The 16,129-nt window shown below is 36.4% G+C and overlaps 1 protein-coding gene across 2 annotated transcripts in view; it reads right to left on the bottom strand.

The window, feature by feature from the left end:
* Positions 1–550: 550 nt before the first annotated feature.
* MED23 (mediator complex subunit 23) overlaps positions 551–16,129 on the bottom strand; it is a 39,028-nt gene continuing 23,449 nt past the window's right edge. For both annotated transcript variants that reach the window (XM_063329589.1, XM_063329590.1), the window contains 13 exons: positions 15,530–15,693; positions 14,251–14,375; positions 13,566–13,771; positions 12,498–12,678; positions 11,373–11,543; positions 9,893–10,109; positions 8,873–9,109; positions 7,291–7,456; positions 6,232–6,304; positions 4,974–5,188; positions 4,000–4,120; positions 2,408–2,539; positions 551–1,674 (listed from right to left, as the gene is read on the bottom strand). In XM_063329589.1, coding sequence (XP_063185659.1) covers positions 1,501–1,674; positions 2,408–2,539; positions 4,000–4,120; positions 4,974–5,188; positions 6,232–6,304; positions 7,291–7,456; positions 8,873–9,109; positions 9,893–10,109; positions 11,373–11,543; positions 12,498–12,678; positions 13,566–13,771; positions 14,251–14,375; positions 15,530–15,693 — 2,182 coding nt within the window. In that variant the 3' untranslated portion in view covers positions 551–1,500. The remainder of the gene's footprint in view (positions 1,675–2,407; positions 2,540–3,999; positions 4,121–4,973; positions 5,189–6,231; positions 6,305–7,290; positions 7,457–8,872; positions 9,110–9,892; positions 10,110–11,372; positions 11,544–12,497; positions 12,679–13,565; positions 13,772–14,250; positions 14,376–15,529; positions 15,694–16,129) is intronic.

The following is a 16,129-nucleotide window of genomic DNA, read 5'->3' as shown; positions in this document are numbered from 1 at the left end:
TTGCTTCTCAGGTCTGATCCAGAAAGCCAGAAAGGCTGCACAGAATGGTCCACAGGATTTTTGGAAACCAACTATGTTCATCATCTTACCAAAATCGAGCCACTTGACTCTGGAATGGAACACAAGACCTTTTAAACAAACATGCAGCATGCGATCGGCAAACACGTTTTTCTATGAGACTACAAATTCATCAAACAGCACTCACAATTCTCTGTTACTCAAATTATACTTGGCAGAATTTAGGATCCAAGTACAATACAAATGACAGCCGCTTCCAGCAATCCAGGTTTGCTGTCCTTCGAAAACAAACAGAAAAAAAACCCTTCCAACCACCGAATCAACAACTCATTTTCATAACTGTTAAATTTTTAGAGAGAGACATAAATCAGACCTGACCTTACTAATCTGGACTTTATTTGTAACAAGTTAAAATTAGCATTATTGTAAAGCTGACAGAGAACTTGGGACTTGGAAGTACACTTGCTGTGGTCAATCCTTATTTTTAAGGTAATGGGTATGGAAAATAAATAAGCTTAACAATACCAATACAGTCTTTTAAAGTGGGTTTTTTTAATTAAAAAGTTTGTCAAACAAGACAAGTATTTACAAAACATTGAGCCTTTCAGTTCTGTTATGAAAACCTGCTGAACACAGTACACATAAAACTTAAAGTAGAATATTATACAAATCTAAAATATAATACGATATCCATAAAATTCATGTGATTGACTTAATAAAAACTACACCACTTCCCAAATAGGAAAGATAAAATAAGAACCAGCACAGCTTGAACTGAATATGCAGACTTCCAGTAGATTCATTAGAGACAGCCTCTGGGTAGTAATCTAACAGTCTAGTAATTGATGCTAGATCAAGTTCATTGCTCAGCTGTTGAATGTAAACTGTACACACAAAATTTACAGATATTTTCAAAGGCTCGTTCTTAGTCTTTGGAAAGATGTTATAATTAACTCAATACAATTGATGCAATCTCTCTGCCTAAGTGCATTTCTGTATAAGGGCTTAAATTGTCTGCCCAAAAAACAAAAAGAATTTAAATTTTTCTGTTGGAAAAAAAGAATAGAAACTTTTAATAAGGCAGAATCTAAATTTAAAAAGGTCATTTTCTACCAGGCTACACAGATTGAGTACCCTTTCATATCACAAGACAGACAGAAAGGAACAATCCAGTTGACTTGAATCAGGACAGGGAGCTGGACATTGCAAAGTCTTCAGAAATCTGTGCATTTTCTTGCAGAGAATCTTTAGTCAGTGCTTTCAGAGAAAGGCAACGTACACCTCATCTAGCGGCTGATATAAATAGGTAAGACCACTGGCATGCAAACAGTTAGCTTCATTACGCAAAAGCAAACGAAGCAGAAATCTGTATGTGGTTCTTCTTCCATTTATACAGCATACCAGATTTCAGATCAGATGATGTTTCACCTTGACCAGTAACAGAAGGAAGCCTGCACATCACGGCCAGCCAAACACTTCATTTCACTGTGTTACTGGCAAAGCAACATTAACGGGCACTTGGGCAGGCTGCTGTGCTGGTGACCCATTATTGAGAGGCTGTTGTGGAACAGCAGCCGATTCCATTTTGCTGATGTGTGTTATGAAGCGTAACCGAAGTTTCAAAGCTGGTCTTAAATTACAAATTATTTTCTCAACCTGTTAAAAAAAAAAAAAGTAATAATTTTTTTTTTAAAAAAAAGACAGAAATATATTTGGCAAAACGGGTATTTTGACCTATGTCACTACTATACACAAACATCACGTTAGCACAACAAAAAAAGTAAAAAGACAGCATGAATAGTGGTATTTATGTTAATATTTTATTTACTGTGCTAACTTTTGGAAATCTTCTGATAACTAACCATAATAAAACCTATCCCCAGTGTAACAGTTATACACCAAAGCTTTGCAAAACAATTCACACAATTGACACTTTTAAAAGTGCGTACTGTTATAAACTAAACAAATTGGGTGAACAATTTTTCACTGAACATGGATGCGTTCTTGCTTTTGCCACGTGTTAAGTTATATTAATGAATCAGGAATTAGGTAAAAACTTAAAAGATACAGATTCAAACGAGGAAAAGTTATGAAACATCCGATAGCTTTATTTCCAGTGATTGCTTTCATAATAGTACTTAGAGCACCCTCAAACTATATCTTACATTTCAGACTATAGTAATTAATTTTGAAATCTGAGATACCTAGTCTATGGCATCTAAAGATTTTAAGTGTGCAGAAGTGCACCAGCTTCTTAATTTGCATATAGAGACTAGTCAACTGTTAAGCATTTTGTTGTACTGCTACCTATGAAAATAATTCACAAAAAGATTAAGTTGCTATATAGGAAGAAATACAATTAAAGTATCAATATTTACTGTTTACTTACTTGGTCTTTCACACTGTCACCTGTAAACATATACTTCATATGATACAAGAAGTCACATATAGGATCCATGTAGTTAAGGTGCGTGCTGCACCGATCTGCATTCAGAAGCATTTCATAAAACGCCACTCCAATCTGTTTCCACAGACACAAAAAGCACCCCAAATGAAGACAGGTTTTAAAATGCTTTAGAGTAGAAACACAATTAAACAATGTAATAAATATATGCATTGCTTTTTAAGCATCTGTGATTCTTAACTCTTTACTTTCTTACAAGGACAAATGGGCAGGTCTAACTCATCCCATTATGCTTAACTAAGTGATCCCATTTTCCAAGTTAACTTCCAGCGAGTGCAATGATGGTATTTTGGTACATGCTATGTAATTAGTGCTTAAACTTCACTGACAACAAAATTTGCAAAAGCAGACCTTAGTAAATAACTAGGAAAAGTTTAGCACAAGATTTCAGTCTTCTATAGAGAAGACATTATAGTTTACTGCATTCAGCTTGTACACCTAGAGGGGTGCTGGAGGCCCCATCCCTGGAGACATTCAAGGCCAGGCTTGATGAGGCTCTGAGCAACCTGATCTAGTTGAAGATGTCCCTGCTTACTGCAGGGGGGTTGGACTAGATGACCTTTAAAGGTCCCTTCCAACCCAACACATTCGATGATTCTATGATCTAGACTCCAGCAAGGTCTTCAGCAAATGCATAAAGTGCATTTTAATGGTGCAAGCATTCTCTACAAAGAGTTTACAACTGCAGGCATTAGAATATACTTATTAAGAAAGTGTTGTATGCGAATATATGTGTGCCTATGACCACTTAAAGCTGGCAATGAGAAACTTGAATGCTGTGCTTGGTCATTTAAGTTACATGGTAACTTAGGGTAACATGGTAACTTGAGAGCAGCAGCTCCTCACAATTCCCTCACACTGAAATCAACTCCTTACAAAGAAAAAGGAGTGGTATGGGAACATTAAGAAGCATGGAAAGATGACAGCTTTTTAACTTTTCTTGTATTTTGTTTCAATACAGAGAATACAGGCACAGAAAAAAATTCCCTTCCTGACAGAGGAAGCAGGAGACAAAGCAATACCTGCCATCTTTCAGCTCATCTGTCTACTGGCCAGCTTCATCTCTTTTCTTCCCCCCTACTCTTATCCACATTAATATGAACCCAAGGAACAGCTTGTGCGCCTCCATCCTCACAATTCAGCTCTTGCATACTTCCTTCCCCTGCATAGAGGCTTTTAAAACAGGCAGCAAGCCTGATGCATATTTTGCATGCAGTCTGAGAGCTAAAGGAAGCATGTGTTGCTTGCTATTTTTTGGGGTTGTACTTTTGTTTTATTAAAAAAAAAAAAGAAAAAAGCACTAGGTATTTTATCCTGAACCACGCTGAAAAAGATTTCAGTTGACTGGATAGCTGAATACCAATTCAGCAATTCATATCCTTGAAAATACTGCTTAATTTGTAAAGAATTTCATTCTGAATGTTTATCAAAGATCTCTATCAGCTTCTGCTTTGTAATACAATTGCAAAGCTACAATAATATATACTGTATAAAGTAGATCAAGAGCCACACTTTACCTCTATCATGCATCGTGTCCTCTCCTGCTGGAACCGCTGTAGAAAAGGCCCAACAAGGTGGTAAACGTAGAGTAACTGGAACTCTGTTTTCACTATGGGTATCAATACTTCTGTGAGGAACCTGTAGTATTCGAAGACACATACTACTTCAACTGTTTTGGGGTTTTTTGACGCTTCTTTCCCCTACTCCAAATTCTAGCCAAAATGTCACATTCTCTCTCACAGATTTGGGCACTCATTTTGGAAAATACAGTGCAAATATTAGTTATTTTAGTGAAGCTCTAGAACATTTCCAGGCCCTATCACTGGACTAGAACGGGCAACAATTCTGAGCTCAGCAGAATGCTACAAACAGTCAAAAAGCTGTCCTCTGACATTTTAACACTATCCTTAAATCAAGGTTCAGGATTGAGAGGAATACATCATACCATCTTCATTTTTGTTCAATATTTTAAGACTTGGCAAGTGAAGTCTGTTAGTTCTCTCATTAACACAGCACTGGGGAAAGTATAATCAACTTTTTAATGCAGCGGTACTTTTTTACTTGCTTTAATGACTAAGTGGACCGCTACCATATCCTTCAGTCAGCAAAACATCTCAACTTGCAGTAAAGAGTACTTGTTAGAATTATGGATACGTTTACTGATTACAGTTGATGCTTTAGGAATATGCTACAGTCAATGGTTTAAGAAAAATTGAAATTAACAAAAGCATAAAAGCTAATAAAGTTAGAAAAAAGCTCATGAAAGGCAGTCACACTACTCAAAAGCCTCAAAGCTTACAGATAACAAGAGTTATGTCAGTGGAAGACGGAGCTGGAAAAAAACTTGTGATCTACTCACATCTCTGGTGAGTTTTGGAGCGTCCTTGTATACCTTTGGTGTACATAAAAGTGCTCCAGGTACAGCTTTGTTATTTACAATATGCATGGAATTTAAAAGACAAATTAAATCATCAAATATCATTACACCTACTTAGGAATGAGAGAAAGCTGTCCAATGCTAGAATGATGCCAGACAGCATGTGCCAAAGCCAAAGTGTAGCTACAACTCATCTCGGAGTAAGACTGGTGACATGCTGTGAAGTCAAACAGCTGGAATGGGTAACCAACCCACTCTGTCTCTGACGTCAGGCTGGGACTGTTGATAACGCTCACAATGCAATCATGGAGAACAATCCAGTATGGCTCCTAGAAAACACAAAAAGTTGGAATTGCTTCTGAAAAGACCACAATCTAAGACAAGGCTTCCTCAACTCCTTCTACTATTACTGCATTTCCAAAATGTTTTCAACTGCATGGTACTTTATAACCCTGTCTGACAAACAGGAAAATTAGGAAGCAATACAGAAAGCATCCATGTTAGTGGATGTGGCACACTCGTGGCACTATCAAGACATCATGAATGTAGTTATTTAGTTAGCTAATATAAAGTTCTCCAAGAGAAGCAGAGCAGAGGCAAAAAGCCTTAACGGAAGGAAAACTGAGAATTTTCTGAGTGCAGGCACAAATAGATCAAAAATCCAAGGTGGAAACAGGAAACAAAAAAGGTACAAAAGTCAAAGAATATAGATGAAGATGCAAGAAGGAACAAGAAGAATAATAAGAAGCATTATAAAAACAATAAGGATTAAATCCATGTTGGTTTTCTTCCGAGAAAAGGAACCATTTTGTTGGGGAAGAGAAGTCCCAAGGAAAGGATAACTGCTGCACATATAAGCAACAGGTAAGGAAGATCAAAATTATTCAGGTAGTCCTGGTCAGGTACCAAGAGTCATTATATTCAGAAGATTAAAGTTTCTATGGATACTCGAATTCTAATACTGCACACAATTGCTTTTGCAGTCTTAGGCACACCTCATTTACATGAGTTTAAGAGATACAGGATGTGCAAGTTCAAGCATTAATAGAAAATTAGCTTTGCATCAGAACCCGTGTAGACCTTATTTCATAGCTCCAGTTCTCAATACTACACAGATGATATTTAACTACGTTTTTAAACAGGACTGATTTATTCCTTTTCATCCTAGCCTCTAAAAGTAATAGAAAACCTGGTGAATTTTTCCATGCTGGAGGAGTAGATGTTTCTCAAACATGCAAGCAGCCTTCTGAATAGCTCTCTGCGGAATCTACAGATGTTGGCTGTGAGTTTTTACAACATACTCCAGCAAGATGATAAACCTTACGTGGAAGAAGAGATTTTTTTAATTTTAAAATATAACACATTGACTCACTGGTAAGGCTGTGATAATTAGTCCGATTGCATTCATCCAAGCTGTGATGTTCTCTCTTGGCACTAGGGGCTGACTAGAGAGGAAAAAAAAAAAAAAAAAAAGAAAACTAAAGCTCTGAAATTCACGATTGCAATCCGTGCTGCTGGTACACCTAAAGACGAGGTGTACTTATGCAAAGAATATTTCTCAAGTTGGAAGAACTATAAAAAACACATACAGGTATTTAGGAGAGCCAACAGACGGTATAAATGCCATTGTGATGTCCCTTGCAAAACTTTGCTCAGGCATGATTTTGCATTAGTACCACGTTTTCTTCAAATGCTGCTTATACTTTGTTCTTCCTACTGAATAAACTTCAGTGCTTAAGGGTTGTTTGCCCCTTTGACTCTTTGCCTCCATGTGCCCCAAACAGAGCTAACAATAATATATTACTAAGCTGAATGAGGCTGAAACTGAATCATTTCAGTTTGTCATGGCTCAAAGATAGCATCCGAATCACTGCAAGAATACTAGGTCCTTTCATTCACTTCAGTTCTTTTCACAGTGCCTGAGGAAGAAACAGAGCTATGGGCCAAACAATGCATCATGACGAGAGGCTAGCCTTGGCATGTCACTCTGTTTCAAAGTACCTCTGATTTCTCATTTGCATTAAGAGGATTCAGAATTCTGCCAATGCTTCCTACCCCCTTCTTTGCATTCAAAGATCCTGTGATATTAACTGATGAGATCTCCTCCTCTCAGCACAGCTGAAAGAACAACAGACTTTTGCCAGCCTCTGTGCCATTGAATCCACTGGATAAATTCTTAGCCTGTGCTAGGTCTTCTATCTGTTAAAGGGATTATGCTGAATCAACTGTTCCTGAAGCACACATAATCCACTACTGCTTGATCTCTGTAGCCTTGTTTGTCCTCCAAAAACACTTTATATATAAAAATTAAAGCACTTACACTTAATTAAAAATTTATAAAAACCTAAGAAAATGAGTATCACAGACTACCTTAGCAATCTCTAATTACATATTATATATTGCAGAAAACAGTTTCAGAGAGCCAACATACCTCTTCAGCACAACATTAAGTAGTGCATTGCCCACCTCCTTCCCCGGAACAGCCAGAGCCATGAGCTCAACGCAGGTAACATGGAGAGCATGGGCAGCTGGGTTAGGAAACTCATTGAATCTCCAGTCACAATTTGGAAATGGACCGGGTGATTTGCCTGCCATAGGTGACAATGATTAAGGAAAAACAAAAAAGTTCCCCCAACACAGACTAGTGCAAGCAGCACACTGCTTAAAAAAAAAAAATATATATATATATATATACACACCACACATACCAAGTTGAATTGAACTGAAAGGTAAGTTACTGAGAACAAATAAAACAACTGCACTTCATAAAAATAAGACGTATGGACAAAAGTATGAATACAAGGCAATGATAATCACCAGAGGACTGCATGAATACATAGCTATGAATATACCACACACACAAGGTCACACAGAGGAAAAATTTCCCCGATTAAGAGCTGGGAAAAAACACCACCAACCATCTTATTCACTATCTGCTTCCAAGACAAGAAAAAAAAATAACAAGAATTTTCTGCTCTGCATAATCTGAAACCGTAAATTTGCTTCAGTATAAGATCTTCTAGCAGGCTTCAAGGGTGACGGTTTATGCAAAATAAGCACCTGCTTAGTCTCTGAAAATATTCCACTTCCCCAACCAAGACTAACTCATTTGAGCTACATATAGAAAACACCTCCGAATACACTGTTAACATTTGCATAGAAGCAGCATTTTATATAATTTTATCTCTCTTTAGAGACACCTAATAAGTTTCTTTAAAGTTACACATAAAAGAAAAGTAAGTTCAGGAGGAGGAGTGAAGGAAGACAATACCATCCAGAAAATCGACGAAGTCCCATAAAGCTGACCCAGAAAGAAGACAACATCCAGGGAAATTCCACTAGCACTATTCTCTAGACCATAGCATGGGTTCACCAGCTATTTCCACAGAAATTTAAATCAGCTGTAGTCATAACTGTAAAACCTAACAAAAGGCAGCAATTAAGAAAATGTAGGTTTGTGTTAGAAATAACTTCTAGTTTTTTTCCCCTCCTAAAAAACAGATTCTCAGCAGTTGCTAACAGAACGCATACCGATCTTCAACTACACACAGCTAGCTATATACCGTCTTAAATGTGGCACTGCTTACAATATTTTATTCTTTGTAATATTGATAACGGCATTAGAAAAAAGTAACCTCAATTTCTACATTTTTTTAAATACTCGTGCTTTGTATCCAGCTGATTTCATGTGGCAATTAGAATTCAATGCAGAATGCATAAACATGAGTATATTTATAAGTAATGCATTAAACAGTGAAATATTTATGCAGCTGTACTTTGTTTTCACCATATCTTTCAAGATGTCTTTACTAGGGCAGCACAGTCCTTCTGTAGAATTTAAAAAAAGGATATTGAAGTAATCTAATATGAATTTAGACTGATACATGTAGCTAAATAAAGAGTCCAAGCTTCATTTCGTATCTGAATAGTCATAAACTGAACTTCATCTTTTGATTAAATGAAGCCATAAGATATTGGCACAGCTTACTTAATCCACACATTAAGAAGGATATTGTCTACTAGTCTTCCAATGAGCTTGCAATAGTAAGTGTCATCAGGAATCCATGGATTCTCTTCTCGGGGATTCATAGCACATTTGAGATAAGTATCACTCAGACACCAGCCTAGTGGGCGATTATCTTTGAGAGAGCCAATTATGGCATGAACAAGTTTTCTCTTGAGGTTTGTGCGCTCTCTGAGTTGTGTCTCATAATAGTGAAGAGTATTGTACAGGTAAGTCACAGGACGGTCTGTCAAGAAGAAAAGGAAAACAACAAAAACCAGAAATAACTTCTAGCATCGCTATTATGTTCATGGCGGCAAACACAAAATTAAATCAAGAGCTCTACAAGACTAAGTTGTATGTATTTAAAAACAGTGCATATGGAATTGATTCACGTTCTTTATTTCACTATACAACATTGATTTTCCTTTGTCTTGTACATACGCTTTAATTTGTGTGCAGAAGGGTAGAACTCAAGCAAAGAAAGTCAGTATTACTAACAGTTCATATCTCAATGATAATACTATTATATTTGTACGTAAACTGCCTAAATCATCTCTTCGTATAAAAGGCATTAAATAGGAAGAACCCAGGTACAAAGTCACAGTAAAGAAAAAAAATACTGTAAATTTTCTGGGCATAACATAGCAGTGACATCTATACAAAAACTTACTACAAAAGTGCAGTTACAAAAGCATTAAAAAAATCAGGTTAAGTTATTTGAATCTTAAACAAGGATAGATGGAACTGCTCTTTAGCTGTTTCAGTCCTGGTAACAGAAAGTTTGTTAGGACACAGGTCCAGTTACTACTAGAAGGGAATAAAAGGGAAAGGTGTGAAGGAAGCATGAATTAGGAAGAGCTACCTGAATAAAAGCAAGTTCACTGTTAGCAAGCTGAAATTCATTGAGTAGGGATTGTACTTCTCTGCAGAAATGCACACAGGGCAAACGAAAATTATGAATGAAGCAGATGAAGGAGAACAGAATGATTGCAACAGGAATAAAAGTCTGTATTCACAGGTAACTTACCATGGAATTTGTATAAACCTCCCAGATGATCCAATAAAGTTTCTAGTGATTTGGACACTGGAAGCAATTCCAGAAATCTATGGATTACAATGTCAAACACTGGCAGAAAGCGCAGGCATACATTTCCAAAATAAATTGGTAAGTACTGGGGCTGGATCTGAACTGGGGGATTGACCTGCTCTGCCAAGCCTTCAAAATACAGTTTCTCAGGATATTTCTGAAAGGAAAGAAAACCAACAAAATCAAAAGCTCTTTCCTTAAAAGCAGCGCATTAAATATTTAGCATCTACATTGCTTTAAAAAGACGCTTCATAACTCTCTTCATCACATATGAATGCAGTGAGATGATTTCACTCTAAAGCTTAGCGAAGAAAATTCAACTCTGAGTGAAATTTAGTTATTAGACTAGTAATAATTCAGAAAAATAATTCAGAAGAAAAACAAAACAAAACAAAGTTTCACCACCACATACAGTGGGCATAAAAGAACATTAAGCATCCCAAGGCAAAGCCGAAAGCAGCCAGCGCTTACGTGTCCCTTGTTGAGTATTTTAAGAGAAAACCATGGGGAAATCAGCACTACTGAAAGTTTCTGCCTCATATACTGAATCAGAATACTAGAAATAATATGCATTTAATAACTCCCTAGGAAAGAACCAGAGGGCACTCAAATAGCAGGTGAGTACAGCTGAAGGCTGATCATACAGTGTTTTACCTGTGACTGAAATTTCTATATGCCAGATTGGGTCTAGTAACCATGCAGCCATGTCAGAGCACTTCCCAGGCTAATATAATTTGCTTCCCTGCTACCTGTAAATTTTTAGGCTCTGTTAAGACACTGTACAGCTGATGTAGAGGGCTAATACAGACCAAAGAGCTTCTGGATCAGAACTAGATTGTCTGTGTTTAGATATGTCAGAATTTCCTTGTATTAATTTCATCGCAGTGTTGATTTATCTCTTGACAGAAGACTCCATCGGTACATCCTTGACTAGCCAGCAGAAAACACTATGTTTACAGCAGCATTAAAATCTCTGAAATTTTCTTCCCTAACATAACAGGATATCATGTTCTTGCCACACAGGAGATGGAAGAATAATAATCAGGAGAAAACACAGGTTTAACTCCTGTTATAGTCATAAAACAACAGAAGGAAATACCTTCTCCCTGGTGCACAAAACCTATGTTCTAAATGAATTTCAGTAAAACCAGGGTTTTAAAGTTATTTGATTTAGATAAGCAAGAATGAATCTCCACCCAACACTTCAGCTGCTTCTATCTTTGAATATCACAGCATTATAATTTTAATGTTATTACATAAACATGGTGATTTTTTTTATACTAGCCCAAATAAATCATGACTCACTAAGTAACGCTAAAATTGACAGAGCTGTTCTGTCATTTACAGGACAAAAGACACCCTGGCTGATCTCAACTCCACAGAAAGTATTACAGTAAAAGAATTTTATTAGCTTTGATACCTTGTGATAACTCATATGCTTAGTATGCCAGTCATTCTGCAGCCAGTGCTCTGGAGAATTCTCCTTCACAAAATCACTCACTCTGTTCCTGAAATCGTTAGGCTTCAGTAAGAGTAACTGAATTATGAAGTAACAGACTTGAGCTTCATTTCCTTCATGACTACGCATAGCCTTAAACAAAATGGATCAGAAAACATGAAATTAGAGCTGACGCTGTTGTGTTATAACCCCTAAACATTGCATAGCAAATTTGGTTGCACCGTAGGTACACATGCGAACAAATTCACACTGAACATATAGTCTTTCAACTCTATTTTTCAAGTGAAGACACAGAAGAGAGGCAGGTTCAATCACCTCCTGTGAGAAGTAACCATCATGGTTTTTTATTCCATAGGCAGAAAGGCTTACAAATTCCCCAGTTCTCCATGAATTCTAGCTCTCTTTTAGCTGTCAGTTCTCTTAACGAGAATAACCAATTCATGATTATGAAGTTAAAATTGCTTCAAACTTCCGGGCACTCTGACATGTTTGGACTTCAGTTTGAAAACCAAACTAGAATTCAAACAACTAGCTTTACATTAAGATGAGACTGTAAAACATAAGCAAAGGTTAATTACTGAAGGAAAATTTAATTCTCTCTAGGGGAGTCCTGCTTTATTTTGTAGGATAGCCTGGAAAAACAGAGAATGCTATTTCTCTCCTACTTTTCTGATGAAACAGGCTGAAATCTAAGCAAAGAAAGCGTACACTAATGGGTACAAGATTGTCTTATTTGCCCCTGAATCATGGCCTGCCATACCCCTTCTACCTTTTCAGGCTGCAGAAATAACTGCCTAGCTCTGAGGTCAGAGATCCAAAGCTCTAATAACAACATTTAATAATACCAATTCAACAGTTGCCATTAAAAAAACGAAGAAAAGCTTCCCCTGAAGATTCAGAGAACTGCAGGACTTTAAGATTTATGTTGCTTACAGAAGTAATCTATTATTTTACTTGATTATTGGGTTAGCAAATAGTCACTATTTAAAACCACTGCATTTTTAAAAAGATTGCTCCTACAAAAGTGACTCAGAAAGCAGTCTCTGCTTGAAGAACTGGCATCTTATCTCTTAAGCCAATACTTACCAAACACAGTATCAACCTATCCAGTGTTACAATGTTGTATTTCCACACCATGTCATTGAGAATCTCAATACACTTGTTGAGCTGCTGGCCTCCTGCAGAAGTAGAGAATTCATACACCAAGAAATCTGCAAATGTCCTGACATGTGCCACCAGAGCTCTGGCCCCAATTCTTTCTAACACTCTAGCAGGCAAGAAGAAAAGAAAAAACACAACAAAACAACACGCAATGGTTACTGTTATTAATACATTTTTAACTGCTTTATTTTATAAAAATTAGTGGGTTTTAATACAATTGCCTTTAAAAACCTCCTTTTATTAACTGAGGAAAACCCTGAAGCAAAGTAAAAACAATGGACAAACAACGGAATTCCAAAGTCTGGATACTAATCGGAAGATATGCTTTACGTTTACCAACTCTTATATTTAGTATTCTGCCCAAAAACCATGCTTTCGTTACTCATTTTTAGTTATACACCTCTTCAGACAATCTTCTGCAACTCAACTTTACCTTCCTGCAGCATGCATTTTAACACAACCACAGCATTAAAATACTGGTATTTCCTCATTGCACAGAAGAGTAACACATGCTATCATAAATATTAATTGTTTCAACAGACCTAACAAGGACTGAAAAGAATGAATGTATTTCTCATGGCTAGAGCTGATGCTGTTACTGCTGAGAACAAGTAAAAAAATTGTAGGACCACTACTTCTATAATAAATTTTCATCTTAATCCAACATTTGTTTTTTTTAAAAAATATATATATTTGGCTAAGTAAATAAATGCTTTATATTTCCTGTTTACCATTTCAGGTTGCCTGAAACAAGTAAACTGCTTAATTCAAACACCCTACATGCTTGTCTCTTCGCAGGAAGAATATGCATTGCAGACCACAGTGTGGTGTAACCAATTTTATAAACTGCACAATTATTATGATACGCTTGCTAATACTTAGCTCCACTGCTTTTTCCATGCTATGAATCAATTTTAAAAGTAAAAATCAAGCTGTTAATACACAAGGCCTTTGTCTGTGAGCTTAAAAGATATGCTATTTCAAAGTTATTACCTGTAGCCAATTTGATTAATGTGATCGGTCTCTAACAACATCTTCCATAAGAGACAAAGGAAAAGTGGGGATGAGCCTTGCACAGAAAAGTGTGTGATTATATCATTCTCATTGGTCATAGACTTCCACTTTCGGTACTCTTCTTCCACATTCTTCTTCAAGTTAAAACGGCTTTCCTGAGGTACATTATTCTGCTTGAAGAATACCTGAAATAAAGTAGGCATTCCTGTGACTGAAAACTAAGAATAAAACATTGGAACAGGCAAACTTCAGCCTGACTTGGCACCTTATACGTTCCTACTTCCTTCTATAAAACAAATCTATTAGGTAGGGTTGCTGTTTCACTGTGATGCCACAGTGAAACTTTTGTCACTGACAAAGCTACACGACAAATTACCACAAGAATAAAAAGCTTCTCCGACTTTTTTATTTTATTTTTTAATTTTTAAGAGATCTGATTTACCTTCTTCTGAAACTATCAGTTGGCCAAACATGGCCTTATAATACTCCAGGAGAAGCTAATGCATTTCTGAAGAAACAGCAATGTTACAATCATGCTGCATTCTTTAGGGACTTGAGATTAATGTAGTCCAGACAGGAGAAGAAACTCACCAACTAGCAAAAGGGAAAGGATCTCGTTAAGAGAGTATTTCCAATTAGAAAATCATCAGTTTGAAACTATTACCTGCAGAGGAGCTGGAAAACAGCTTAGTGTATGTGATGCCCAGTTATGTGGAGTAAAACTCATGATAGTCTGTAATATGTCCTTGCACCAAGTTCCCTGAATTGAATCAGAGCCTGTGAAAAAGTCTAGAAAATGGATTGATGATATTAGAATTCAGTATTCTAATATTAGTATTCCTTTTATATTACTATTCCTTTTGTAGTCTCATGCATCAAGGCTTTGCTAGTTCAACAGGGTGTCCTTCTGACCAACATCTCCCATCCCTTTTCTTTGAACCTTATTTATTCTACAGAACAAGCTGGATATTCTCTTTTTTTTATGCTATTAACAGCAACAAAATTATTTTTAGGTTTTCAGCTAGAAATAAAGCAATCATAATTTTAAGATTTTATATTTAATTTTCTGTAATGACAGCAAGACAAGCTTTTGCTGATTAACTGATTAGAGTTTAAAAAAAAAATCCTGAGGAAGATAATGATGATGAAATTGCCAGATGCCATTTTGTGTAGCTTTAAAAAGGCTGCTCAGCAGTACCTTTCCCAATTAAGCCTTAGAAATAAAATACAAGCCTCATCCCTCAACTGCAGTGTTGATTTAACATTAAAGGCTGAATAAATGTTAAAAAAATAAAAAAGCCTAACACAAAGAAGCCCTTTCCCTTACAAATAACCTCCTCCAGTTTTTCTGCAATCAGTTGTTCCAACTTTCCAGTGAGTCTCCAGACTAGAACCATAAAAAGAGAGATGGAGAAAACATCCCCCTCAAAGCTAACAAAAACCTGACCCTCATCATCGCATTGCTAAAACATTAAAACACACAATAAAAGCTACCCCCTCTCCCTTCCCCAAGAAAGCAAACCCAAGACACATTACTTTTTTTTAAAGGTAAGCTGCAGAAGGGAGTGGCTTCCACGTGAACAACATACTTGCTGTGAACATTCCATTTTTTTTTTTTTAAGTGGCATGTATCAGTAATCAAGCCAAATATTTAAATTTGAAATAACGAAACTGAAAATAAGATTAAAAAAACCCTAGTCACATTGTATTTCTGTATAAAAATAAGCTTTGCGCCAATGCCTGATTTCACTAATGCTTTAATAATAGCTTTTTGCCTCAAAATGAGTAGTTGGAAATTAAAATTATACTTTTTTCAATACCAGAAGTGTACGGGATTATGTTTTATGAGCTGGTCATTTCCACGATACTCTATTTAACAGTATTTTAGAGAAATGTCTGACTAAAGCTTTCATTTAGATGTTATCTCACAGTACTGCTATTACCTGTCACATGCGTTGCCCTTGCTAGAGTTAAGATCAAAGCCCTGTTGAGTTCTTCTGATTCTGCTGAAAGAACTGTTTTGGGATCACTGAGGAATCGTGTAAACTGTGGTTGGACTTCTGAGCTGCCCAAAGCCGTGATTAGCCTTAGAGCAGTACTCTCAACACTGAAAGAAGGAAACAGTCCATTTAGCAAATAATGCTTATGCTGCTGCTTCTAAGATTCCAAAAATACCTATTTCTCCTCCATTTTCTGCTTCAAATAATACAAAAACATTTGTTTTGAAAGTCATGTTCTTAAACTTTTGGAAAAGTTTGCTTTTTCCACTGTTAAATAGTTGATAACAAATTTATTAAAGTACTTTATTTTCAAATAAAGCCCTCAAAAGTTGATTTAGCAAAAATTCCAGGTGCAGAGCCCCTGAAAAAGAGCCTCGAAGTCTTTCTAATTTAGTGCCCCCCCTTTTGTTACCTTTTTAACATCTTTCTCTAAACAAGAATGCATAGATGAATAAACATATGCAAAACCAGAATGAAGAGTCATGAATAATGCATGGCAAGTTTCAAAACTAACTAGCACCTTGAAGCAGACGGCACTAAATT

Source organism: Chroicocephalus ridibundus, chromosome 3, assembly GCF_963924245.1.
Source record: "Chroicocephalus ridibundus chromosome 3, bChrRid1.1, whole genome shotgun sequence".
In the NCBI taxonomy this organism is placed as follows: Eukaryota; Metazoa; Chordata; class Aves; order Charadriiformes; family Laridae; genus Chroicocephalus; species Chroicocephalus ridibundus.
This window is presented reverse-complemented; position numbering and strand designations above follow the sequence as displayed.